This window comes from Ursus maritimus, unplaced genomic scaffold (genome assembly GCF_017311325.1).
Source record: "Ursus maritimus isolate PB19 unplaced genomic scaffold, ASM1731132v1 scaffold_12, whole genome shotgun sequence".
NCBI classification, from domain to species: Eukaryota; Metazoa; Chordata; class Mammalia; order Carnivora; family Ursidae; genus Ursus; species Ursus maritimus.
Genome location: NW_024423564.1, coordinates 28,195,708 through 28,222,962, shown reverse-complemented (window position 1 = coordinate 28,222,962; position 27,255 = coordinate 28,195,708). Strand labels below are relative to the sequence as shown.

General features: G+C 35.6%; 1 protein-coding gene across 1 annotated transcript in view; it reads left to right on the top strand.

Annotated features, from left to right (window-relative positions):
- Positions 1 to 27,255, top strand: part of BTBD8 (BTB domain containing 8) — a 93,834-nt gene that overhangs the window by 47,249 nt on the left and 19,330 nt on the right. Inside the window, exons 5-9 of the mRNA XM_008697717.2 lie at positions 1,574 to 1,663; positions 11,246 to 11,326; positions 12,732 to 12,828; positions 18,056 to 18,144; positions 18,613 to 18,715. Of these exons, the coding sequence (XP_008695939.2) occupies positions 1,574 to 1,663; positions 11,246 to 11,326; positions 12,732 to 12,828; positions 18,056 to 18,144; positions 18,613 to 18,715 (460 nt within the window). The remainder of the gene's footprint in view (positions 1 to 1,573; positions 1,664 to 11,245; positions 11,327 to 12,731; positions 12,829 to 18,055; positions 18,145 to 18,612; positions 18,716 to 27,255) is intronic.

Genomic DNA, 27,255 nt, shown 5'->3' with positions numbered 1-27,255 from the left:
TAAGACTTCCAGTGTTATGTTGAATAAAAGTCATGAGACTGAACATCCTTGTCTTGTTCCCGACTTTAGGGGGAAGCTCTCAGTTTTTCACCTTTGAGTATGATGGTGGCTGTGTGTTTTTTATATATGACCTTTATGTTTAGTTATATTCTCTCTAAACCTACTCTCTTAGGGTTTTTATCATGAATGGATGTTGTACTTTGTCAAATGCTTTTTTGGCATCTATTGAAATGATTATATGGTTTTTACCATTTCTTGTGTTGATGTGATTTACTGCTTTGATTGATTTGCAGTTACTGAACTGCCCTTGCATTTGCGTCTCAGTAATAAATCCCACTTGATCATGGTGAATGATTTTTTTAAATGTATTGTTGGATCTGGTTTGCTAATAATTTTGTTAAGGATTTTTGCATCTACGTTCATCAAAGATATTGGCAATTGCCTCAGTGGAAAAAGTTAACCTAAAATACTTGGGTCAGCTCTTTTGTCTTCTCTCTTATAATTTGTCTCAAAATCTACCATGATGGTACCTGATGCCTTCAAATCATTCTTGCTTTCTTAAAAAGAATCTATATCTATGTATTTATGTGTATGTCTATATCTATATTTGTCTCCCTCTTTTTCCTGGCTATTTTTAGGAGTTTTGGTCTGAGACAGCCTAGCAAGCCATTGCCAGAAGTATATTTTTCTTCTCCTTGTCCCTCTCCATTCTTCCATACCATTCTCCACTAGAATATAATGTTGTTCTGTGTATCTCATTTACTGCTATATTCCTAGCACTTGGAATAGTGCCCAGCACAAAATAGAAGTCAATAGATATTTGTTGAATTAAATAATAAATGGACATTTTATGTGAGAAGATAGAACGGAAATTCAAAAGAAAATATCTTTCTTGTCATTTCTCACATCTAAGATATAGCTGTTCTTTAGCACAATTAGCTAAGTTCTGAGCTTGAACTCAGGACCTTTATGGTTCTAGTGCCTTTCTTATTGATACTCCCTTAAGATGTTATATAACTTTTGTTCTTTATTTCTCCACTTGCAAATGATTTATTACTCTCTTACTCATGAAAATAGTTTCAATCATTTTTAAAGTTAAAGAGCTTTGAGGGGGAAAAACTAAAAAAGATAAAAAGGACATTGGAATTAATGTTCTAGTTAAGTAATCAAAATATTTAGGTATATTGTGGTGCCTAGGTAGCTCAGTTGGTTAAGTGTCCAGCTCTTGATTTCAGCTCAGGTCATTGTCACAGGGTTGTGAGATCAAGCCCCATGTCAGGCTCCCCCCTGATATGGAACCTGTTTAAGATTCTCTTTCTTCCTCCTCCTCCTTCTCTCCTCCACCTCCCACCATACACATGCATGTGCTCTCTCTCTCTAAAAAACAAAACAAAATATTTAGGTATAAATGTAGGTTTATAATTTTTATTATTATTATAATCCTACCAGTAAATACAAGCAAGACAAATAGATTATTATGTTTTAAGAGTTAAGATGAAGAGTTTCATAAAAAATTATATTTTGTATAGTACATAAATGTTTACCTGTGTTTTTTTCCTCCCCTTCCCTTTAGAGCCATTTTAAGTGCCAGATCTAGTTATTTTGCTGCAATGCTGAGTGGCTGTTGGGCTGAAAGCTCCCAAGAGTACATTATTCTTCAAGGGTAAGCATAATTTTTACAAGGCAGCTTGACTACAAATAATACTTCATACAAAGCACTTTTTATGAATTTGCTTTCCCCTTGTGTTCAGTGAAATGTTTCTCATGTTGAGTAATTCATCAAAGTACATCTTCTGAAAATGAGAGATAGTACGAAGCATTTAGTAATAGAGATAATGTGTTAGTCTTCTCAGACTGCTATAACAAAATACCACTGCTGGGTGGTTTAAACAACAGAAATTTATGTTCTCACAATTTGGCAAGATCACAGTGCCAGCAAAGTTTGTGTCTTGTGAGAGCTCTTACCTAGGGTTGCAGACAGCTGATTCTTTTTATGTGCTTAATGGCCTTTCCTTAGTGCATGGGGGCATGGGGAGATGAAAAGAAGGGAGAGGGAGAGAGAGAACTCTGTGGTGTATCTTTTATAAGGACCTTAATTTAATTTAATTTAATTTTTAAATTTTTAAAAAATATTTTATTTATTTATTTGACTGAGAGAGAGCACAGGCAGGCAGAGCGGCAGGCAGAGGCAGAGGGAGAAGCAGGCTCCCAGCTGAGCAAGGAGCCCAATGTAGGTCTCTATCCCAGGACCCTAGGATCATTATCTGAGCCAAAGGCAGACACTTAACCAACTGAGCCACCCACGTGCCCCAAGGACACTAATTTTAGGGCATTAGGGCAGAGCCCCGCCCTATTACCTCATTTAACCTTAATTCCTTTTAAGCCCCATTTCCAAATATAGCCACATTGGAGGGTTAGGCCTTAGTATAGCAATTTGGGTGGGTGGGGCTGTAAATACTCAGTTTGCAAAAGGTAGTTTCTTTTCTTCCTTTTTTTTCTTAAGGAATAATTTGGATAGGTATGGCTTTCATTGACCTATCATGAGGCAATGGTAAATCTACACAATGGTGGCAGTTTATATTGCCAAGATAGTTATTAAGAGATGAACTAGTATCTTAAATGATAAAAAGGAACCTTTTTTGGTTACAGATGATCCCTGTGATATTCTGTAGTATGGGGGAGGGCTTCCTCAGTAGGAAAATTGCCTGGGAGTTTGAGGGAACCTCTCAGCCCTGCATCTCAGCCAGAGGTTTGGGTGTGGAATAGTGATAGTGGCAATTCCATGACAATGGATGCACAGAAAACTATAAATTCTTTCTTGATAAATTCTTACCATTTATTTGTCACCCTGGCCTATGATCTTGATTCTTGGTTGTAGTCATCTGGTTCTCTAACTAACTAGAACAGATCTTCAAATGCCTATCTTTTAGTAATTTCTCACTCTATAAAAAATGGAATTTTGAAACATTATTTATAAGAATATATAATGTTTTTTTGTTCTTTTTTTCATATTTTATTCATTTAGTAGAAATGAAACACATGCAAAAGGACCCAACCCGATTTTCTTCATACTAGGGCCTTTTGAAGGTTATGTTTTAATTATACTACTATAGTTTCAATACACATATCTCAATGTATTTTGCAACCTGTCTTTTGGATGTAGTTTCAGCAGCTGCCACCATTAGTAATTTCAATTATGTATCCCTGGGATCATGTGGATACCCTTATTACAGGGTGTTTTTTAAAGAAAAAAAAAAAGACTAATGAAATAGTAATGAGAAGATAACGGAGGGCGTAAAATCGCATGTAATCACCACTTTTTACTTGATATTACTACTAAAATGAACTTCCTCTCTAACTAATTGCTCCTCCACACATATATATGGCAGGTTGTTTTTCTTCTGTTTTTCCTGTCCCTCACTAATACAGCATTAAAACATTACATGAATTGCTTTGGTGATGTTAAAAAAAATAATATTTATATCTAAGTAATCCTGTTTCCCTATTTTCCCATCTGAGCTGCTTTTTAAAATTTATTTAAACAAATTTTAATTGAGATGTTATTGATATTTAACATTGTATTCCTTTTAGGTATACAGCATAATGATTTATATATATATATATTACAAAATGATTATCATAGTAAATGTACTTAATATCCATCCCCTCACATAGTTATACATATTTTTCTTATGATGAGACTTTTTAAAATCTACTGTCTTAGCAACTCTCATATATACAATATAGTATTGTTAACTACAGTTACCATGCTGTAAATTATATCCCTAGGATTTATTTGTCTTATAACTGGAAATTTGTACCTTTTGAACACCTTCACCTTTCGCCCACCCTCCTACCCCCTGCCTTTGGCAACCAGGTAGTTTCTGATTATGGAAGATTTTATATGCCAAGCTAAAGAGTTTATTATCCTGTGGGTAAAAGGAATATACGTATAGACGGAGCAGTGAAATTTTATCATCGCTATTGAAAAACAATCTGAAAGATGTATATATTCTACTGATAAGATCTCTTTCTTCATGATGAATTTAAAATATCCACTGAATATGGAAAGGAGAATAGTGCTAGTAGAGGCCAGAGTCTACATTGATATAATTTTGGAAACTTGTCCAGGGACTGTGTTTCAGGTGTTTTAGACATCATTTTAGAGAACTGTCAATCCACTCTCATTAGAACTGAATTCAATAGAAATTTAAATGGAGAGATAACAGTAGTTTAACTCAAAATGCAACTTTTGACATTCATTAAAAATCACGATTCTGTGCAGTGAGATAAAAGTCAAAAGAAGAGTATGATAACAGGATCTTATTCTACAGCAGGGGTAAGTAATTTACAGAAAGCACATGTCTAATTTTTTTCCTGGAAGAAATCTTAGTCCCTTGTAGGTTTAGTGACAGTTTTTATTATCTGATACCTATTATGTAGCTCTTTCTTCCTTTCTCCAAATAGATTCTGTCCTCAGCAGTAATAATACCTTATAGTAACATAACACCATGTATTTTCTGGGCTTCTTCCACATTTACTATACCCTTTAATTTTTAGGATCAGTCTTTCAGAGAGCAGGTATATTCATATATTGCAGATGAAAACAAGATCAGTTAAGTTAAATATCTTCCTGGAGTCACCTGGTAAATAAGTGTCTATACTGAATATAAATCTCATGGTTTTTGATACTTAATTCAGTGCCCATTCCAGCACAGTCACTCTTAAAGAATTTAAAAAGTTTTCCATTGGCATGGGAACTCTTGAGGTAGTGCAGACTGCTCTTCTACTCCACTGTTTAAATCATTGATTTTCAAACTTTATCTCATAGGACCTTAAAGTTCTTGGTAGGTATGTTAGGGAACACATGGCATGAAATTGGGATCTGAGGGGAAGACTACATGGGAAGGGGCACTCCTTCAACCAGAGTTGTTCCACTTTTATCTGTTTTATATTGTTTAAGATGACCTCTGAGTTTAGCTCTAGGAATAAAGGCTATCCTTAATCATCCCTCATGAGTGATCAGATTAAACATTCAAAACCCCCAGGCTTTTAAAGGTGAAGCCTATTTATTAAGAGGTCAGTAGACAAGAAAGAAGTGGGTACCATCAACTAGTGGTCTCTACTCCCTTACCTGTAATTTTCCATCCTTGATTATGATGGATATGATGGATAAATATCTCCTGTTATAATGTGTCTTGACTACCACTGACCAACCTTAATAGCTTGCTCAAGGAAAAGCCAAATATAAGTAGCCAAACTTGTTTCAGAGTTGTATTTGGCTTTCCCTTGAACAAGCTACTAAAGTTGGTCAGTGATAGTCAGACAGAGAAAGACAAATATCATATGATTTCACTTATATGTGGAATCTAAAAAACAAAAGAATAAACAAACAAAAAACAGAAACAGACCCATAAATACAGAGAACTGGTGGTTGCCAGAGTGGGAGGCCATGGGGGATGGGCAAAATGGATAAAGAGGAGTGGGAGATAAGGCTTCTAGTTATGGAATGAATAAGTCACAGGAATAAAAGGCAAGGCATAAGAAATATAGTCCGTGGTATTGTAGTAGTGTTGCACAGTGACAGGTGGTAGCTACACTTGAGGCCAGCACAGCATTAACATACAGAGTTGTTGAGTCATTGTGTTGTATTCTTGAAACTAGTGTAACATTGTTGTCAACTATACTAAAAAAAAAAGTGTCATCCAAGTAACAAATACATTGTAGTAGTGCCAGCAATGATCAGGCTCACTCCCGTTAACGGTATTTTCCTGTCACTTCCTTGTGGTAAGCAAGGCTGTGCTCCTGACTGGTTCATCCACCTGGAGCTGCTAGATCAGCAGTGGAGGCTCACTCCTCATTCGCTTATTCACTTCCAGTGCAAGCACATTGGAAATAAGGATGCATTTCTTTTTGGCTCAACTGTTTTATCATGTTTGATAAAGCAAGGTTTTCTAACACTAAAATGAAAGAAGAAAGTATCTCCTGATAGATACTGGGTTTTATATACGTCCATTATTATTATCACATAATATGTTTGCTTTTTCCTCTTGTATCACATATCAAATTGGCAGTGTCAGATTACAACCTAAAATGTTATTAGTAAACATGGGATGTAAAGCTGTGGGAAGGCTAAAGGGAATTTAGGAATTTTGAAGCTAAAGGGATTTTAGGAATTTTGCTTTTTTAAAAAAAATCACACCTTTTGGGGCACCTGGGTGGCTCAGTCGGTTGAGCAGCTGGTTCTTGGTTTCAGCTCAGGTCATGATCTCTGGGGCTGTGAGATGGAGTCCCTCACCAGGCTTCCTGCTCAGCGGGGAGTCTGCTTGAAGGATTCTTTCTCTTCCTCTCCTTCTGCCCCTCCTCCCACTCCTGCACACGCGCGCGCGCAGACGCGCGCACACACACACACACACACACACACATATACACACACACTGTCTCTGTCTCTTTAAAATAAATAAAGCTTTAAAAAATACATAAATCACACCTTTTAGGAATTTTTATATTGTAACAAAGTAATCTACAAAACAAATTCTTTCTTCACATTAGCTTATATTGTAAACCTGGGTAGATATTTCCATGGATAACGTAGTATAGTAGAAAGATCACGGACTTTGGTGTCATTATAGGCAGTCCAGCATCCAGCCCTAACTTGCTATGTGAATTTAGGGACATTGCTTACTTTCCCCAAGTTTCCTGAGGTTATTGAAAGGATTAAACAAGATAGTACTTAGTATGTAATATATAGTATGTATTGATATTTGTCTTTTCTTTTTTTCCTAGATTAGATTATTCTCATTTTCTAGAGAGAAATGGGTTCAAGTAAGGGCAATTACTAATACCAGGACAGTGATGCCTGCTTTGCTTGATCAGCAGCCCTTTTTGGAGCTGTGCCATTGTTGCATGTCAGCAGGATGTTTTCTGCAGTAGATTAGAATGAAATCCTGTCTGTCCTTACAGAAAAGAATCACAGTGTTTTTAATGAGTTGGTAACTCATAGACGTAATGCACGTGATATTTTTCAAGAGGGACAGCCTTCAATAAATTGAGGTAGGAATAGTCGAGTCCCCTAATCCTAGTTCTACCTATGCCCTGGTGTTGGGAGGTGGAAGGAAGTTCTCCAGTTTTGGTGGAAGAAGGGGGAAATTTTCCACATCCTGCGCAGGAAATTGAACCACAGCCAATATTTCTGTAGCTCCACATATTTACATTTTATGTAAATAGAAGTCTTTCAGGGGTGGCTTGGGCTTTGGAGCATAAATTTGAATTTTCTCATCTCCTCTGGAGATTCCTGGGATTGCACTGAATTTTCAGGATGATCTTTTGAAATATTAATTAGATATATTTCTCTTCTGACTAAAATTGTTCAGTGCCTTTTTGTCACAGTTAGAATTTAAACCCAGATCTTTACCACAACCTGTAAGACCCTGTATGATCTGGCCCCTCGGTTTTTTCCATACTACCCCACCTAAAGTAACTATAGCCCAACTCTCCAGTTACCCTCTTTTATATTATCCTGTTGTGTTATTTTCATGGCACTTTTCACCATTAAAATTGTCTTCTTTATATATTTGTTTGTATATTTACTGTCCATGTCCTCCCTCTAGAATGTAAGCTTCTTGTATCCTCAAGGTCTAGAACAGAGCTTATCATTCAATAAATATTAAATGTGAATGAACTAACTTATGAATGAGTCCTTATGTTACTTCAGCCCACACACAAAGAATCCTTAAACTTTAGGAAGCACACATGAAGCACAGAGATTTTAGTAGATAAGGTACATGTTTATTCTCTGGTCTTAGAGCTCTAATAGATTTTTCTCCCTGAGTATATGTAATGTTTTCATCTCCTAAAAGCTTTTATTCTGATGACATTTAAATGGGGATAGTGCTTTCAGTCTTTCCATCTAAACTGTGGGCTATTGAAGTGATTTATTGTTTTTCTAGGCCAGTTGATTATGTCATTATAAATACTTTTAGTAAAAATAGAAATGACTTACAACACTGTAATGAGAATGCAGTTTAGTAAAACATCTGTAAAACTGCAGGAAAATGGTTTCTTGTCATTTTTATAATATATATTGATATATATATCGGCTCAAATGTCTAGATTTTGCTATGTATTTTAATAAAACTACTTTTGTTTTTATTTAGTCATTATTATCTTTTGTTTAATTATGTCAAGTCTTGAAAGAAACTATTATTTAAATATAAATGACCAATTGTCATTAACAATAAGAATGGCTCTTGAAATTTTGAGGGAAAGTGCATGGAATAGTATACATTGTATTATGCTAGTGTTATAGATTAACAGACTACAGATAATGTGGCATCATTATTCTGAAATCAAATCTTCTCATATCCATAGTATATAAATAAGAATATGTAGAGATTTGACTTTTTTCCTACGTATTAAAGTACGGAGTTTTTGAATCAGCAGAAACCAGTACTTAGCCATAGTAGGGGCCAGTAAATGTGTATTAAATTAAATGAAAAATATTTGTATATTTTCAACTCAGTATTCCTCTGAAGGGTTAGGAAGATGCCATAAGTGCCTTAATAAGCCATTCATTAAACATTCTTCAAACATTTATTGAGCATATGTTATATAAGACAATAGAATCAAACACCTTTCTGAGTCCCACCCTGTGGGACTACATTTCTTTTCTTCTTGCCTGCCTTCTTTCTTTCCTTTAGCAGATATTAGATAGTATGCTTAACAAACTGTAGGAATCTTATCAACACTGTTCCCATTGATTCCACTGCAGAGCTCCAATATTGTGTGGGGGAAGAAAATTCTTCTCATCCTGGGGGGTACTGAATCAATGCTGACATTCAGCTGCTACTAGAAATGCAAGGATAAATCTAAGATACAGCCTGCCCCAACAGAACGCAGTCTAGAAGGAGAAACAAATGTGTAAACAAAGATATTACAAGTCAGTTTGATAAATGTGATAATGGAGACATAGTATAGTGTACAGCTTAAGAGCCTACACTTTGGAGTCAGTTGGCCTGGGTTTAAATTATAGTGTATAACTAGACATTTGGTCTTGGGCAAGTTCTTTAATTTCAGTTTTTCATTTATAAAATAAGACTAATAATATCTGTTATTGAGATATTATGATGATTAAATGAGCAAATGGCATTCAAAATACTTATTAGTTCAGTAACTGGCTCATAAGTGTTCAGTAAATGTTAGTTATTAGTTTACCATTCAGTGATTTTTTTTTTTTTTTTTGGCCTTGGGGACATTAAAGAAACAATCAGAGATAAAGAGCCACATGTCTGGTGTCTGAAAGATGAAATAAGTAGAGAGGGGGAGCATTTTAAACAGTAAACAGATGTACTAAGGCATAGATGTATAAGGAATTATAAGTAGTTCAGGTATAGGAAATGAGTAGTTCATTTATCTTGGAACAGCTGCTAGAGAGGGGGAACTAGAGGTCAGATGATAAAAGAACACTATATACCAAGCTAAGGAATTTGGACTTTTTTTCTATGGGCTATGGAGAATTGTTGAAGGGTTTTCACTCTAATAGCAGTGTGGGAAATGGAATATGAAGAGATTATTTCAGATAGGAAACCGCATGAGAGAGAAGATATAATCATAGTACAGATGAGAGAAAATAAGAGGCTAACCCAGAGTAGTGAGAGGAGAAATAGATAGCAGAGGCTGAATTCAAGAAATTTTGAAGGTGTAAGTGATGGGATATAATGAGGGAGAGGAATAAGATGAATCTAGGCTCTTAGGTATGTAGATGATAATCTAGATGGTATTAGAGTTGGGGTGGGCAAATAATATACTTTATTCCTGTTCGGAATAATATGAAAGAACTAGCAGATGAAATAAGAAAACATTTCCTTTATTATTTTTTAAAGATTTTATTTATTTCAGAGAGAATGTGTGTGCAAGCAGGGGGAGGGGCAGAAGAAGAGAGAGGGAGAGAATCTCAAGCAGACTTCCCACTGAGCATACAGCCCTATGCGGGCTCCATCTCATGACCCTGAGATCATGACCCAAGCCAAAATCAAGGATCGGATGCTTAATTGACTGAGCCACCCAGCCACCCTAACATTTTCTTTATTATCAATAAAAACTGTTAAAGCAGTAAAATGTATGTTAATGCAAGAACCAAAGTTTACTTGCTTACTATATCCGTTCTATGACAACCCACCTGTCAATTTCAGAAGGTCTGAAATTGTACAGTAGATGCACTTCTTCCCAATCACCTCTTCACGCTTGTTCATCAGAGAAGAAAGTGAAAAGGAAATCCAGTTACCTCTCATCTTGAGTTCCTCCTGACCAATGACCAGTGATTGTTGCCCATGAACCAGATAATTCAGTCCCCTTGGCACAGAGGCAGAGGGTAAGACAAGATGCAAGAAGCCCTGTAACAGTACTGTGAACAAAATAGGAACAGCAGAAAGAAGACGGAATCTGGGGTACTGGGGGAGGTAGGGAAGATGAATTCAGTTTGAGATTCAGTAGTCAGTAGGACATAAAAATTATCACTCCAGACTACTTCTTAAGTCATATCTTTACTTTTCATCTGTGTAATGAGGATGTTGGTCAAACTAGAGCAGCTGGATAGGTATTACAAATTCAGAAATCTGTATAGCATAACAAGAATCTTTCTAGTGTATAAGGTTGTTTATCTGAGGCTTTAAGAAAACCAGAGGCCATTTGTCAGTGATGCTGGGGAGAGTGTTTCCTTAATGAGCAAGAGGTTGTGTTGTGATGTCTCAGATCCCTTCTAACTCTAAAAGTTCGTTACAGGGGCTCCTGGGTGGCTCTGTCGGTTAAGCTTCTGCCTTTGGCTTGGGTCAAGATCCCAGGTCCTGGGATTGAGACCCTTTTCAGGCTCCCTGCTCAGCGGAGAGCCTGCTTCTCCCTCGCTCTCTGCTGTTTCCCGTGCTTGTGTTCTCTCACTCTCTCTGTCAAATAAATAAAATCTTTAAAAAAATAAAAAATAAATAAAATTTCGTTAACAGAAGATGCTCAAGTACCAGTGATTTGATAACATACTAATAACACTTTATAACATACAAAAATCTATAGCTACATTTATACGTAGTTTTAAATTAATGGAATAACTGCATGGATGTTATTTGAAGAATATGTTTTTCAGATAAAAGTGAGATTAAAACTTTATCTTGGCTAAAATTTTATGAGAAAGTAAAATATCACTGATACCAGTTAAACCTTAATTATTTCTGTATTTGAATTAAGTTTTATTTTTCAGTATAAACCATGTGGAAATGAATGTTATGATGCATTTTATATATGGAGGAACTTTGGACTTTCCAGACAAAGCTAATGTTGGGTATGTATTACTTTTTAGTGATTTTAAAAATAAAAGTATTAATACTTTGTGGTTTCTGCTTTGTTAAGCTACGTTTTTGTATCAGTAAGTAAAAGCTTCACTTTTATTATTTTGCCATATCGTGTGTGTGCGTTGGGAATATCTAAAAACAATAAGTCACCTTATTTAGAAGAAAAGATGATCTAGAACTCACAGTGATTAGATTAAGAAAAGTATTTGACTAAGATTTTTTCAGAAAACCCTTATATTTGCTTTGGAAAAATAAATCACAGGTTTTTATAAAGTAAAATTGAATTAAATTTTTTTTAAAAGATTTTATTTATTTATTTGACAGAGATAGAGACAGCCAGCGAGAGAGGGAACACAAGCAGGGGGAGTGGGAGAGAAGCAGGCTCATAGCGGAGGAGCCTGATGTGGGGCTCAATCCCATAACGCCGGGATCACGCCCTGAGCCGAAGGCAGACGCTTAACTGCTGTGCCACCTAGGTGTCCCAAAATTGAATTAAATTTTGAACAATTATCATACTACTTTATTTTTAAATTTTAAGATTACTGTCTTAAACAGCAAAAGAAAACGAAAAAGAAAAACCTTAAAATTACTTTAAGAATATAGGTATCCTAAAGACCAACAATGGTTATTAAGTGCTCTTAGTGAAATGCCATCTAAGTTGCTAAAATTGTACTGGAAAATGAAATCTACCTTGCTCTTCTAATTTTTTGGATGTCCTCTTTTATTGCTGTTCTGATATCAAACACATGAAAGCTGCTCTTTTAATTTAAATATTCATTGGTTCCTTTAATTACAAACTGAATAAATATGGTTTTGGAGGGAAAGTGTCATGAGTCACAGGGATTAAGTACTGAAGTTTTCACCCCTGGAAATCATGCTCTCAAGGCTTGTTGGTTTCCTAAGTACCTAAAGTGTGGTGCTGGGAAATACTTGCCAAAGGAAAGCAGCAGTAGAAACTGAGTCATTGGATACTGTTTCTAATCTTAGGATCATTTGTAGGGATTTTCAATATTATAAGATCAATTATACTTCGAAGTAAGTTTTTATTATACAAATTTGTTGCAAAGAGTTTTGTAACTTTTACAGCCTTTGAAGCAGCTTCCTGAAATTTGATATATATGTCACTGAAAATATGAGGGGAATTTGGTTGAAACATCTCCAAATTTAATTCTTGTTATTCTCCACTAACCAAGTCATGTGACAGTGCTTTCAACTTTTGACCTGTGTCCTTTTTATTACCCATAAGGGATATCTATTATGTATGGCGGAAAATTAGGGGTAAAATAAATCAGATTATTATTTTTCTAAACAGACTATATATCGTCAGAAACTTATTGTGTGTTATTCCTTGGTTTTCAAATTGGAGAATTAACAGTGTATCTATTTTTATTTTAGTCAGATACTCAATATGGCTGATATGTATGGATTGGAAGGATTAAAAGAAGTAGCAATCTATATTTTAAGAAGAGATTACTGTAATTTCTTTCAGAAGGTAATTACTGAGTCTCAGAAATATTTTACCCAATGCTTAAAGTCACCCATTACTACCTACTGGATTTTTAACTCTGACAGTGAATAGTACTTTGAATCTTAAAATATCAAGTCAGTTTAACTTATGGGAACTCTAGTTGAGAAAGAGCTCCTATGGTATGTTTGCAAAAACCAGAAATTCAGATCATTTAAGTAAAATAAAATTGACATGGGGTTTATTGAAAGGGTATGGAATATATATATTCTACCTTTATAATTCAAAGGTAGAATATACACTTGGGACTCAGTCAGGGTTTGGAATTAAGAGAAGTCAGGGACCAAAGTTACATTCTCCATTTATCAAAACACATTTATTACAAGTGTTTCATTGGTTCTTTTCCCTGAAAGAACACTGTGCCTTCCTGTGACTTCTCTTTATGGCATGTTCTTGGGGTGGGATATATTTCTCTTGGTCTCCCCAGGTGAAGTAAGTGTGAATACTAACTTTTAACTTTAGTTTGTGCAAACATAAATTTATTGTCTAAAGAAAGATCTCATACTATGCATTTTGTACATTATTCTTAGATTCTCTATCGTTTTAATTGACTCTGTGACTGATAGCTTATTTTTTATTTTCTAATTTATTCTTTTCTACATTTTCTAAATTTTCTACAATAGTCATGTGTTACTTTTTTTCTTTTAAGATTTTATTTATTTGAGAGGGGCGGAGAATGAGAGAGAGCATGAGCAGGGGAAGGAACAGAGGGAGAGGAAGAAGCAGGCTCCCCACTGAACAAGGAGCCCTATGCGGGCTCTATCCCAGGACACTGGGATCATAACCTGAGCCAAAGGCAGACGCTAATCCTACTGAGCCACCCAGGCACCCCCATGTATTACTTTTATAATCAACAGAAAAACAAACCTTTAAAGAATTGTTTTACATCCATTTCCTTCTTATTGGGTACTTGAGGCAACAGTACGCATTGTATGAATTTTAATTAGGTAATTTTAATAATTTGAATGACATTTAAATTTAGATTTTTGTGTTAGGTAGGACTTTTCCTACCTCTTTGTAAGTTGTAGCTGAGGAAGCACCTTAAGTGCTAAAACAGAGCCATGAATAGTTGCGTATAGCACCACCTCCACTAACACCCACTCAGGGTTTACTGAGAAACAGCTACCTTTAATCAGTCATTCATTCCAGCCTCTAGAAGTAAGGGAACTAGAAGAAGGAGGGTGGTCTGTTGTGTCCTCAACTTTGTAGAAGGTGAGGGATTAAGGATTCTGATGAAAGATTTTCCTTCTCATTCATCTGCTTCCCCCATCTTCCCAGCCAAGTGAAAGTTAGGAGGGAAGTACAAGCATATCCTGAATAAAGATTAAAGATAGAATGTATCTGCAATGAGGAGATATGTCTTATCCCTCAGATGGACATATATACCACATCTGTAAAACCAGCCCACTCTGGAGCTTCCATTAAAAAATGAAAGAAAATGGTAAGAGATTTCTTGGAAGAGCCTGGAATATGCCTCAGAAACCAGTGAGAGTATACTCAAATGTGGGGATTTCTAAAGGGAGAAGCCGGTACTAGCTTGGTGGTTAGGGACAACAGCTGTTGCCATATATAGAAGATAGTATGGGGCATCCACTCCACTCTCCAGTTACACATGGTAGGCAGGGAAGGAAGAGACCTTAGTGGTTCTGTGAAGATCAGAAGATGCTGGTACAGGGCTGAATGATGCTGTGTTCCACCTAGGGAAGCACTGTGCATCATGAACCACTAGAAGAATCTTTATCCACTGAGAGGCTAGGGTGAAATTCAGTCTGTCCCTAAAAGAGTCATCAGCAAAGGCCATCAAGATCTTAATTAGAGCAAACTCAGTGACATCAACCTACTACCATGTTGTGTCTGGTTAGCTATATGGCCATCTATAGTCCTCTTACACAAGAGTTATACCCAGAAAATGGAGGAGCAGGAGACCAGACCTTGCTCTCTATTCCCTATTCCAGATCTCCCCAACTGTAAATGTAGTTGGTGATGGGGGAGAGAAAGATTCTAAGGTAAAATGTAAGATTGGTATTTAAACAGTACTCTACTGAATTCCAATATCAAAAATAACCAGAAAATACTGGAATTTGCCCATAGTGTCATTAAGGGATGGGGAAAAAAAGAGAGTTTGACACCACATAGTTGCCAGCACTACTTGGGGAAAAAGTTTTATCTTAGTATCTCCTCTGAGCTGAGACTCCTCAATAAACCAATTACATATAACATTTTAAAAATAATCTCTTTTATGGATGGCCTTTGGACCATTGCCGCTGGTTTTTAATATGTTAATGAGTATGTATAGGTTATTGTAACTTCTTGCATTTTACTTGCAATATTCACTTAATTTTTAAAACACAAAAGGCATATTTGTTGACATTAAAACAAGAAAATGAAATTTTAAAAAGATTGTCAATATACTTTATTGAAAATTTATTTCACTTTATTTTGCTTCCTTTAATATCATGTGTATTATTGTGGTAATAGATATTTGAGACAATATTTTATCACTTGATCTTTAAACTTTTTGCTTTACGTATTTTCTTAATCTATAAATATTCAAACATAATTTTTAACTTCTAGAACTCAATTATGTAGTTTCTTGGCAGTGAATTAAATATAGTAAGCCTATTACTACACACTCCACAGTAATACAGATTTGGGTGTAAAGTAATGGGTAGCCAGCTCTGGAACTACTAACAAGCTTTAGTTATTTCATGAACTTCACAATTTTACCTTTTACACAATTAAAATTTTTGGACTTAATTTGTAGAATTAAAGTTAGCTTTATATTATGTATTTTGTGTCACCTCTTTTTTTTTTTTAAGATTTATTTATTTACTTTAGAGAGAGCACACTCTGGTGTGTGAGTAGGGGGAGGGGCATAGGGAGAGAATCTTCAAGCAGACTCCCCGCTGAGTGCAAAGCCCCACGGGCTCGATCCCATGACCCACGAGATCATGACCTGAGTCAAAACCAAGAGTCAGACGTTTAACTGACTGAGCCACCCAGGTGCCCTTTGCCACCTCTTTAAAAACATATTTTAGGTAGTAATTTAAATATATGTCTTACCAAATTCTGCAAGCAGATTTTGAAAATAACTAAAGGTCAGTCATCCTGTTACAGAATATTTGGGAATTAGCATTTTTATATAAGTAAAATTCTCAGCGAAAGTTAACCTCTTAAGTCAGTGGTCAGTAAACTTTTTCTATAAAAGGCCAGATAGCAAATACTGTTGGCTTTGTGGGCCGTATGTTGTCTGTCACAGCTTCTCAGCTCTGCTGTTATGGAACAAAACCAACTATAAACGATATGTAAATGAACAGCATAGCAGTGTTCAAATAAAACTTTATTCACAAAAACAGTGGTGGGCTAGATTGGCCCACAGGTATAGTTTGCTAGTCTCTGCTTTAAGCAGCAAGTTATTTTGTATTTTTATTTTTTTTTAAGGTTTTATTTATTTATTTGAGAGAGAGGGAGAGGCACAAGCAGTGGGGAGGGGCAGAGGGAGAAGCAGACTCCCTGCTGAGCAGAGAGCCTGACACGGGGCTGGATCCCAGGACTCTGGGAACATGACCTGAGCCGAAGGCAGATGCTTAACTGACCGAGGTACCCAGGTACCCCAAGTTACTTTATATCTTAATTATTTTTTATGGAAATTTTTCTTAAGTTATACATCAGTTAATGGACATCACATTGTAAAGGGCTGGTTATTCCTAAATAAAATGAGATTGTTGGACTTATTAACTCTTGTTTTACTTTTACAATTTTTTAGACTCTGGGTGTTTTTATGTTTATACCAGTAATTTCTTCCCATGAGTTTGATACTATTACCTGAAGTGCTTCAGAAAACCGAATTATTTAACTTGGTAGAATTACCACTGTATAATCTATATAGTGACAGCCATTTCTGATTTTAGAATAACCTAGAGTACCTCCAGTTATCTCAAAGGGAATAACCAAATTGTTAATATGCAAAGCAAAATATTTACATTTAATTTATTTAACACTAATATGATACTTTAGGAAAAGTGTATTAGAAACTCAAATTAATAGCAATTTATAATTTTGAAAGTTGAAAATCACTGACCTTATTAGAAAGACAGTGCTGAATGCAATTCTAAAGAACCTTTGCTCTCCTCTGAGAGCAAGGGATCTTCAGAAGGACACATTTAGAAACTATATACATAAATTGATTGATCAGTGATCTTTATTAAGTGTATAAACCTCACATTACAACAAATGAATGTGTACTAAGAGAAGTTGAACTCTATTCACCCTAATCGGCAATAGATGTGCTTAGGAAATAATCCAAAACCTGAAAATAAATGATATGGGCAATATGTAGCAGAGAGGCTTAACACCAAGAGCAGTGACTTGTTGTCACTATTTATATCTACATTTTATTTGTTTTAGTTCTTTACTTCTGTATATGGGCTTTTAAAAATATGTTTTATAATTATGATCTAATTCTCATTTTGTCTGAGGTCAATGTAGGACCTCCCATTGCACATGTACTTAGAGCTATATTTATACTTTAGGTAGCAGATTAGACCATATGGTTGCATTGCAATGTGATGATCTAGAAATTATTATACCATTTTACTTTTAAAAATTAAGCTAAATGTAAGCAAAATAAGTCAGTCAGAGAAAGACAAATACCGTATGATTTCACTCGTGTGGAATTTAAGAAACAAAACCAATGAATATAGAGGCAGGGAAGGAAAAATAAGATGAAAACAGAGAGGAGACAAACCATAAGAGACTCAACTCTAGGAAAGAAACTGAGGGTTGCTGGAGGGGAGGTTGGAGGGGGATGGGGTAACTGGGTGATGGGCATTAAGGAGGGCACTTGATGGAATGAGCACTGGGTGTTATATGCAACTGATGAGTCACTAAATTCTACCTCTGAAACTAATAGTACACTGTATGCTAATTAAGCTGAATTTAAATAAATTAAATAAAATTAAGCTAAATGAAATTAGAATAAAACTTGTGTGCATTCTGACAGCTGAGAGAGTTCAAGTGCTATTCTATAAAACTAAAGGTTGTTAGTGATACTCAATTTTAATAGAACTGACTTTTGAATTACACGCATTTATTCTGCAGTTTAGGTATGTAAATCAGATCATCTTTATGAACCAAATACTTTAAGCCTCTAGAGTTGATAAAGAATATATGTGGTGTTTTCTATCAATTTTAGCCTGTTCCCAGAAGCTTGGCATCTGTATTAGAGTGCCTCATTATTGCTCATACAGTTGGAGTGGACAGTCTTTTTGCTGACTGCATGAAGTAAGTGATCTGAAGTAGTGTTGATACTATTAATGTAGGAATTTTGTTCTTCCGTTCTTCTTATTTTCTGGGGAATTTTGGAATTGGCCTATTTTCTTGGGCACATTGTGTGTGGCTTAATGCATAACTAGTTGTAACAATTGTGAGGAGGATTATTGACTTAGATATTACTCAACGTGCTTGGATCAATTTTATTTTAGCTGAACCATGATTATTTATGTTAAAATCTGTGCATATAACTCAGAGTGGATTTAAAATATGTGTTTACAGAAAGGGGAGGATAGTTAAATCCATCAGAGAACTCACAAAATTAACTATAAAGTTCTTTAAAAAAATTAACTATAAAGGTTACTCATCACATATATATGCACAACTTATATCATTGAAAATAAAAAGTATTATTTGAGTTATATAATTAAAGATCTCTTCATTTCTCTAACTTGGGATTCTTTGATTTTTTTTTAACAGGTGGATTGTAAAGCATTTTGCAAGGTTTTGGTCTGAGAGAAGTTTTGCAAATGTACCTCCTGAGATTCAGAAAAGTTGTCTTAATATGTTGATTCAGTCTTTAGTGAGTATAACCTGAATACCCTTGTTTGTATTTGTCATCAAAAAGTTTATTTGATTTTGTATAGGTACTTTCAATGTTTTAAATATAAATGTAGAATTATATTATAAAAGCAAGATGAGAGAACCAATTCCAGATAACCCAGAACCAGTTGAGAACCTGCCTTTAAGATTCTGTTCCCCTGTACCAGATTCATTAGTTAGGGTTCAGAGATACAGAACCACTAGGAAGTATATTTTGGTTTGTGATCAAAGGGAGAGTGGTGCCACAGATGGAAGTTATACATTGGTATCAATAACATGGATTTCCACTTACTAAAGTGGATTTGGATACAATGCTGTAACTTCTCTATGGCAACATTCCCCAAGAGGACCAGCCGTTTACTTGGTGGCCAGTTAATTACATTGGACCACTTCATCCTGGAAAAGGCAGTGCTGTGTTCTCAGTGAAGTAGACATTTGCTCTGGATATAGATTTGCCTTCCTTGCCCCCAGTGTTTCTGCTAAATCCACTATCCATGGACTTACAGAATGCCTTTTTCACAATCGTGGTATTTCACACAGCATCACTTATGGCTAATGAACTCACTTCACAGTAAATCAAGTCTGGCAGTGAGCCCATGCTCATGATTTCACTGGTTTTTCCATGTTTTTTATCATCATCAAATAACTGACTTAATAATACCAGCTATGACCAAGTTACCAGTTACAGAAATTAGTGCTATAGTAGTGATGATATAAATACCCATTTCCCTTTTTAATGTGAATTTTGTTTATATAAACCACTGTTTATATATACTTTTTCCACTGTCTCATATCTCTACCATTTATTTTAAGACATGTTAATAGTAGTTAATTTTATATCTCCGTATTAAAGTTACAGGATACCAAAGGGGATTGTGAATCAGTTTGGAAAACAATAAATATCACCAAAGACAAAAAAGGGACTTTGTATCTGCTTATTGGGAAAGGGTTAGCATGTCTGTTGTATACAGGATAGTTATACCATGTTAGGCAAAAGCATAACTTTGTTATTGTCTCCATTTGGGAATTAAGTAATGTTTAAAGAGAAGCGTATGGGTACCAAGCTGACAAAGGGCAGGATACAGTGGTTTTGTAACATTGTCAGCTTGGCTAGGATAAACTGTGCTTCCCAGAATTTCCCTCTTTGAATGTTTCCAGTTGAAGTGGCCACAGAGACAACTTGGCGTGAGATTTGGAGGATAAAAGTGAAGCAGCAGGCTTTTTTTTTTTTTTTTTTTTTTTTTTTTTTAAATCACCAGGACTATTGGGACAGGCACTTTTATCTCACACATGTTGCTTGTTTACTGGCTCACCTCGTTGGCATGAAATAGCAGACAAAGTGCAACTGCTCCACCTTGCCCTGTGTCCTTCTTTGGCTGCTCTTACCCCTATGGCAAGGATATGTTTAGCTCCATGATGAAGGGCACCAGCATCTCCTGACGGACCCCCATTGCATCCAGGTTGGAGGCAGTGAGACCGGAAATGAGTCCGACATCCTTGTGGGTTATAGTTTATGCTCTTGGATGTCAGCTTTTTCTTGCTCTCCTGTACTTTATATCTCTCTTCCCTTCTAAGCTGCCTTCCCTGTGGTCTTCAAACTACATCATCATATGCAAAGACCATTTAACAAGCTCCCATGTTTGCATACAGTCAAATCCCTGTAACAAATTCCTTTATATATATATAATTAACTCCTAGTGGTTCTTTTTTCTGATTGAACCCCAAATGATACATCAGACTGTGTGACATGGAAGATACATCTAAACCTAACCAGGAAAATAAGTGTAGGCCTTCAGCTGGTGAGATACCACTGCAAAAAATAAATCTAAATCTGTATTTATGCTAATGAAGGACTGTGTAGTTTTGTTGCTTAATATTTTGTATCTGTTTCTTTGGTCAGTGAATAGTTACTCCTTGTTCATGAAGGCAAACAAATGGCCCAGATATAATTCAGTTTACTGGAAGTAGAAACATCATTTACTACTATTACTGTTATTATTTGTGTTATTACTTAGTAGGTGTTTTTAGATCTTCACAGTTCAAAATATAATTTTCGTTTTTAAAATTTTATATAAGAGGTATTCTTATTTCTATTTCACATATGAAAAAAGAATCAGAGAAGTAAGTGCTTTATTCAAGTACACAGTCAGTAGATGACAAAGCAGATCTTAAAATCAATTGCTGCCATTCTAAAGATAATATAATAGGTGTTCACTGTGGGCAAAGATTTTTTTTTTTGAAGAAGTATGGACCTTGACTTCATCATCTCACAAATTGATGGAAAGAATGGCATTTAAATAACTAAGTAAAATACAGGTTAGACTATGATGAGTACTAACATTCAGCTCCATGTCAAAAGCATCCATTCTTGGTAAAAACCCTCAACGGTGTAGAGATAGTTGGAACATACGTCAGCATCATAAAGGCCATATATGAAAGACCGACAACTATTATCATCTTCAATGGAGAAAAACAGAGCTTTTCCTCTGTGGTCAGGAACAAGACAAGGATGCCCACTTTCACCGTAACTATTTAATATAATACTGGAAGTCTTAGCCTCAGCAATCAGACAACAAAAAGAAATAAAGACATCCAAATTGGCAAGAGAGAAGTCAGACTTTGGCTATTTGCAGACAACATGATACTCTATGTAGAAAACCCGAAAGATTCGACCAAAAAATTGTTAGAAGTAATACATGAGTTCAGCAAAGTCACAGGATATAAAATCAATGTGCAGAAATCTGTTGCATTTCTGTATAACAGTAACAAAGCAGCAGAAAAAGAAATCAGGGCATTGATCTCATTTGCATTTGTACCAAAAACAACAAGATACCTAGGAATAAACTTAACCAAAGAGGTAAAAGATCTGTACTCTGAAAACTATAGAACACTTATGAAAGAAATTGAAGAGGATACAAAGAAATAGAAAAACATTCCATGCTCATGGACTGGAAGAACAATCATTGTTAAAATGTCTCTACTACCCAAAGCAATCTACACATTTAATGCAATCCCTATCAAAATACTACCAGCATTTTTCACAGAGCTAGAACGAACAATCCTAAAATTTGTATGAAACCGCAAAAGACACCAAATAGCCAAATGTAATCCTGAAAAAGAAAAAACTGGAGGCATTACAATTCCAGATTTCAAGCTCTATTACAAAGCTATGATCATCAAGACAGTATGGTACTGCCACAAAAACAGACACATAGATCAGTGGAACACAATAGAGAACCCAGTAATGGACCCACAACTATATGGCTAACTAATATTCAACAGAGGAGGAAAGAATATCCAATGGAAGAAAAGTCTCTTCAACAAATGGTGTTGGGAAAACTGGACAGCGACATGCAGAATAATGAAACTGGGCCATTTTGTTACACCATAGACAAAAATAAATTCAAAATGGATGAAAGACCTCAATGTGAGACAGGAAACTATGAAAACCCTAGAGGAGATCAAAGCAGCAATTTTTTTGAGCTTGGCTGTAGCAGCTTCTTACTAGACACATCTCCAGAGGCAAGGAAAGCAAAAACAAAAATGAACTATTGGGACTTCACGAAGGTAGAAAGCTTCTGCAGAGCAAAGGAAACAGCAAAACTGAAAGGCAGCCTCCAGAATGGCAGAGGATATTTGCAAATGATATATCAGATAAAGGATTAGTATCCAAAATCTATAAAGAACTTATCACACTCAACACCCAAAAAAGAATCCAGTTAAGAAATGGGCAGAAAACATGAGTAGATACTTTTCCAAAGAAGACATACAACTGGCTAACAGACATATGAAAAGGTGCTCAACATCACTCATCATCTGGGAAATATAAGTTGAAACCACAATGGATACCACCTCACAACTTCCAGAGTGGCTAAAATTAACAACACAAGAAACAACAGGTGTTGGCAAGGATGAGGAGAAAGGGGAGCCCTCTTACACTGTTGGTGAGAATGCAAACTGGTGTAGCCACTCTGGAGAATAGTATGGAGGTTCCTCAAAAAGTTAAAACTAGAATTACCTTATGACCCAGCAATTGCAGTATAAGGTATTTACCTAAAGGATACAAAAATACAGATTCAAAGGGGCACATGTGCCCCAATGTTTATGGCAGCATTTTCAACAATAGCCAAACTATGGAGAGAGCCCAAATGCCCATCAACTGATGAATGGGTAAAGAAGATGTGGTGTATATATACACAATGGAATATTAGACATCAAATAGAATGAAATCTGGCCATTTGCAATTATGTGGATGAAGCTAGAGCATATTGTGGTAAGTGAAATAAGTTAGTAGGAGAAAGACAAATACCATATGATTTCACTCATGTGGAATTTAAGAAACAAAACATGAACAAACATATGGGAGGGACCAAAAAAAAAAAAAGAGAGAGAGAGAGAGAGAGAAACAAACCATAAGAGACTCTTAAAGACAGAGAACAAACTGAAGGTTGATGGAGGGACAAGGGTGGGGGATGGGGTAGATGGGTGATGGATATTAAGGAGGGCACTTGATATGATGAGCACTGGGTGTTGTATGTAGTGATGAATCACTGAAACCAATATTGAACTGTATGTTAACTAGAATTTAAGTAAAAATTTGAAAAGAACAAAAGTTCCATGTCGGTCTAATTTACCCTGGTAACCCCAGCCTTAGAGCAGTGCCTGGCACATATTAGGCAACTCGTATATATTGTCAAATAAGTAAATAATAAGTATAAGTTATAATTCAGGTATTTACTGAGATCACAGAGGTTATAATGATTGACTCTGATTAGAAGGATGAGAGCAGTAATTTGAGATGAAGCTGAAGATGAGGATGATTTCAAAATAAAAGATGTATGTTAGGCTATTCCTGACAAACTTTTAAAGTGTACCAGAGACCTGGAGACAGGAATTCTAATATTCTGTAACTGGAATGAGAAGAGATACATTTGGGGAGAGGCTAAGGCCAGATTGGGAGGGATCTTAATTGAATGTCTCGTTAAGAAATCTGATTTTTTGGGGGCGCCTGGGTAGCACAGTCGTTAAGCATCTGCCTTCGGCTCAGGGCGTGATCCCGGCGTTCCGGGATCGAGTCCCACATCGGGCTCCTCCGCTGGGAGCCTGCTTCTTCCTCTGCCACTCCCCTGCTGTGTTCCCTCTCTCGCTGGCTATCTCTCTGTCACATAAATAAAATCTTAAAAAAAAAAAAAATCTGATTTTTTTTTTTACAAGTGGTAAGTATATGAGTTTATTGTAGAATAAGCCCTTCATACTATGCCTCTACCTCTGTTACAATGTTTTATTTTAATTTGTAACTCTAATCTGGTCCTTATAAGCTTTGTGAAAGTTCTTTTTTTCCTTTCAAGACAGATGAACATCAGAACAGCCAAACATCAGTAGCCTTTGGTATCCTGGTGATGATAATGAAAATTAGAAATCATGTCTTTCCTTGTGAATAGTCAACCTTTAAGAAATATTAACAATATTTATTCTTCATATTTTGTTATACAAACAAAATATAGTTAGTTTTTGATAAAAAATAGGATATTTTTAAATCGTGCTGGGAAAACTGGACAACTACATGCAAAAGAATGAAACTGGACCAGTTTCTAACACTATACACAAGAATAAACTCAAAATGGATTAAGGACCTAAACTTGAAACTTGAAACCATAAAAATCTTAGAAGAGAACATAGGCAGTAATATGTCTGACATGGTCAAGGCAACGTTATTCTAGATATGTCTCCTCAGGCAAGGAAGACAAAAGCAAAAATAAATTATTGGGACTACAACAATGTAAAAAGGTTTTGCACAGTGAAGGAAAGCATCAACAAAACTTTTAAAAAAGGCAGCCTACCGAACGGGAGAAGATATTTGCAAATGATACATCCAATAAGGGATTAATACCCAGAATATATGAAGAACTTATGCAGCTCGACACGAAAAACCAAACAGTCCAATTAAAAACCTGGCAGAAGACCTGAATAGACATTTTTCCAAAGACGACATACAGATGGCCAACAGACACATGAAAAGATGCTCAGCATAACTAATCATCAGCGAAATGCAAACCAAAACCACAATGAGATATCATTTCACACCAGGCAGAATGACAAGTTATCAAAAAGATAAGAAATAACAAGTGTTGGGTGCCTGGGTGGCTCAGTTGGTTAAGCAACTGCCTTCGGTTCAGGTCATGATCTTAGAGTCCCAGGATTGAGTCCCGCATCAGGCTCTCTGCTCAGCAGAGGGTCTACTTTTCCCTCTGACCCTCCCCCCTCTCATTCTGTCTCTCTCTCAAATAAATAAAATCTTAAAAAAAAAAAAAAGAAATAGCAAGTGTTGGCAAGGATATGGAGAAAAGGGAACCCTCGTGCACTATTCGTGGGAATGCAAACTGGTACAGGCACCATGGAAAAAAGTATGGAGGTTCTTCAACAAATTAAAAATAGAAATACCCTATGGCCCAGTAATTGCACTACTGGATATTTACCGAAAGAAAATGAGAACACTAATTCAAAAAGATAAATGCTCCTCTCTGTTTATTGCTACGTTATTTACAATAGCCAAGATATAGAAGCAATGGAAGTGTCCATTGATAGATGGATAAAGAAGATGTGTACGTACACACACACACACACACACACACACACACACACACACAGAGGAATATTATGCAGCCATAAAAAGGATGAGATCTTAACCATTTGTGACAATGTGAATGGACCTAGAGGGTATTATGCTAAGTGAAGTAAGTCAGACTGAGAAAAACACTATATAATTTCACTTATCTTTGGAATCTAAAAAAACAAATGAATAAGCAAAAAGCAGAATCAGACCTATAAATACAGAACAAATTAGGGTTGCCAGAAGGAAGGGGTGGGAGTATGGGCAAAATGGGTGAAAGGGACTGGTAGATACAAGCTTTCAGTTATGGAATGAATAAGTCACGAGAAAAAATGGCACAGGATAGGGAGTATAGTCAATGATATTGTAATAGTGTTGCTTGGTGACAGATGGGAGCTACACTTGTGGTGAGCATAGCATAATGTATAGAGAAATTGAATCACTATGTTGTACACACGAAACTAATGTAACACTGCGTCGACTATACTCAAATAAAAAATTTAATAGAATATTTTTAATTTTTTTCAAATTAAAATTTAAAATAAGTTATCCAAAAAGTGAAAGAGCAGGCAGTCTTCTTAGTCTTCTTTAGTTCTAATTCAGTTCAGCTGCATGTGCCGTGATGGATGCTTTACTCTATCAGTGACCTCCATTGGTGACATGCCCAACACTGTCATGTACCAAGGGAGATGAGAAAATGCTGCATTGAACTATATTTGGAGGGTTTTGTTTGTTTTTTATTAATGTCAGGGCAGTTAAGTAAGATGTGACTGCTCCGGGGGATGGGGGGCGGGGGGAGGTATGAGTATAAGAGAGAAAGGGTTAGAAAAGTTATGATTTTATAATGTGTAATTACTTGAACTCTTTTAAAACATGATTAAATTTTTCTGTGTCAAAATATTTTGTTTAACCCCCTTTAAAAAGCAAATTATGAAGAGTTTTTAAATTTAGGAAAGTTAAAACAGAAGTAAGTATACGCATGGTCACTAGGGTAAAACAAAGTTATATATATTATGCTATTAGTCCTAAGGCCAAAGGATAGCTTAAGACCTATTTGATTAACACATTATCATAAAAATTAGGAAGTAGTATGAGTCATAATGTTTGTTCAATATATAGTATTAATATACCAGGAAGCTTGCTAGAAAAATTTCAAGTTGAATCTATACCTCACATCCTGATGTACCAGGGATATATTCCAAATAGATCAAAGATTTGAATGTGGAAAAAAAAACCAACATTAAAATACTACAATAAAACCTAGGAGAATTATAACCTTGGCAGGAGAGTGGGGATATAAAAGTCAGAAGCCTTAAAAAATTCTGATTACATAAAAATGCAAAATTTCTGTGTAGTAAAAATGACCATAAGCAAAGTCAAAAGACAAATGACAGTTCATATCATACTTTTGATTCTAATTTTCGTAATATAGAGGAGTTCTACAAGTTGATTTTTTTAAAAAAAGGACAGAATTAGATCACAAAGAAAATACAAACACCTTAATTCGATGAATAAATCAACTTCATTTAAGAGAAATGGACACAAAAATTACAGTATCAAACTATTTTCTGTCTTTTAGAGTGAAAGGAATTAGCACAACTTTTGCTGTGTTTGGCTGTGACTGAGAGTAAGAATTTCTTTTTACTTTGTAACCCAGTACACTCACACATATAAGACTGAAACAAGTTTCACAAAAGAATACTTACCATTATTACATGATGTACTGATATTTCCTATTTTTCTCTTTTCTCTCTTCTTTGTTTTGTTTTCTAATGCTGATCGTAAGCCACTAAAAATATTTCTCTAGGTTGCTAGGAGAGAAAGCTACAGTTTGGAAAACAGTCCTCCGTTGAATATATATTGGCAATGTTTAGGATACTGCTGGTGCCCCACCTCATATCCTCTTGGCC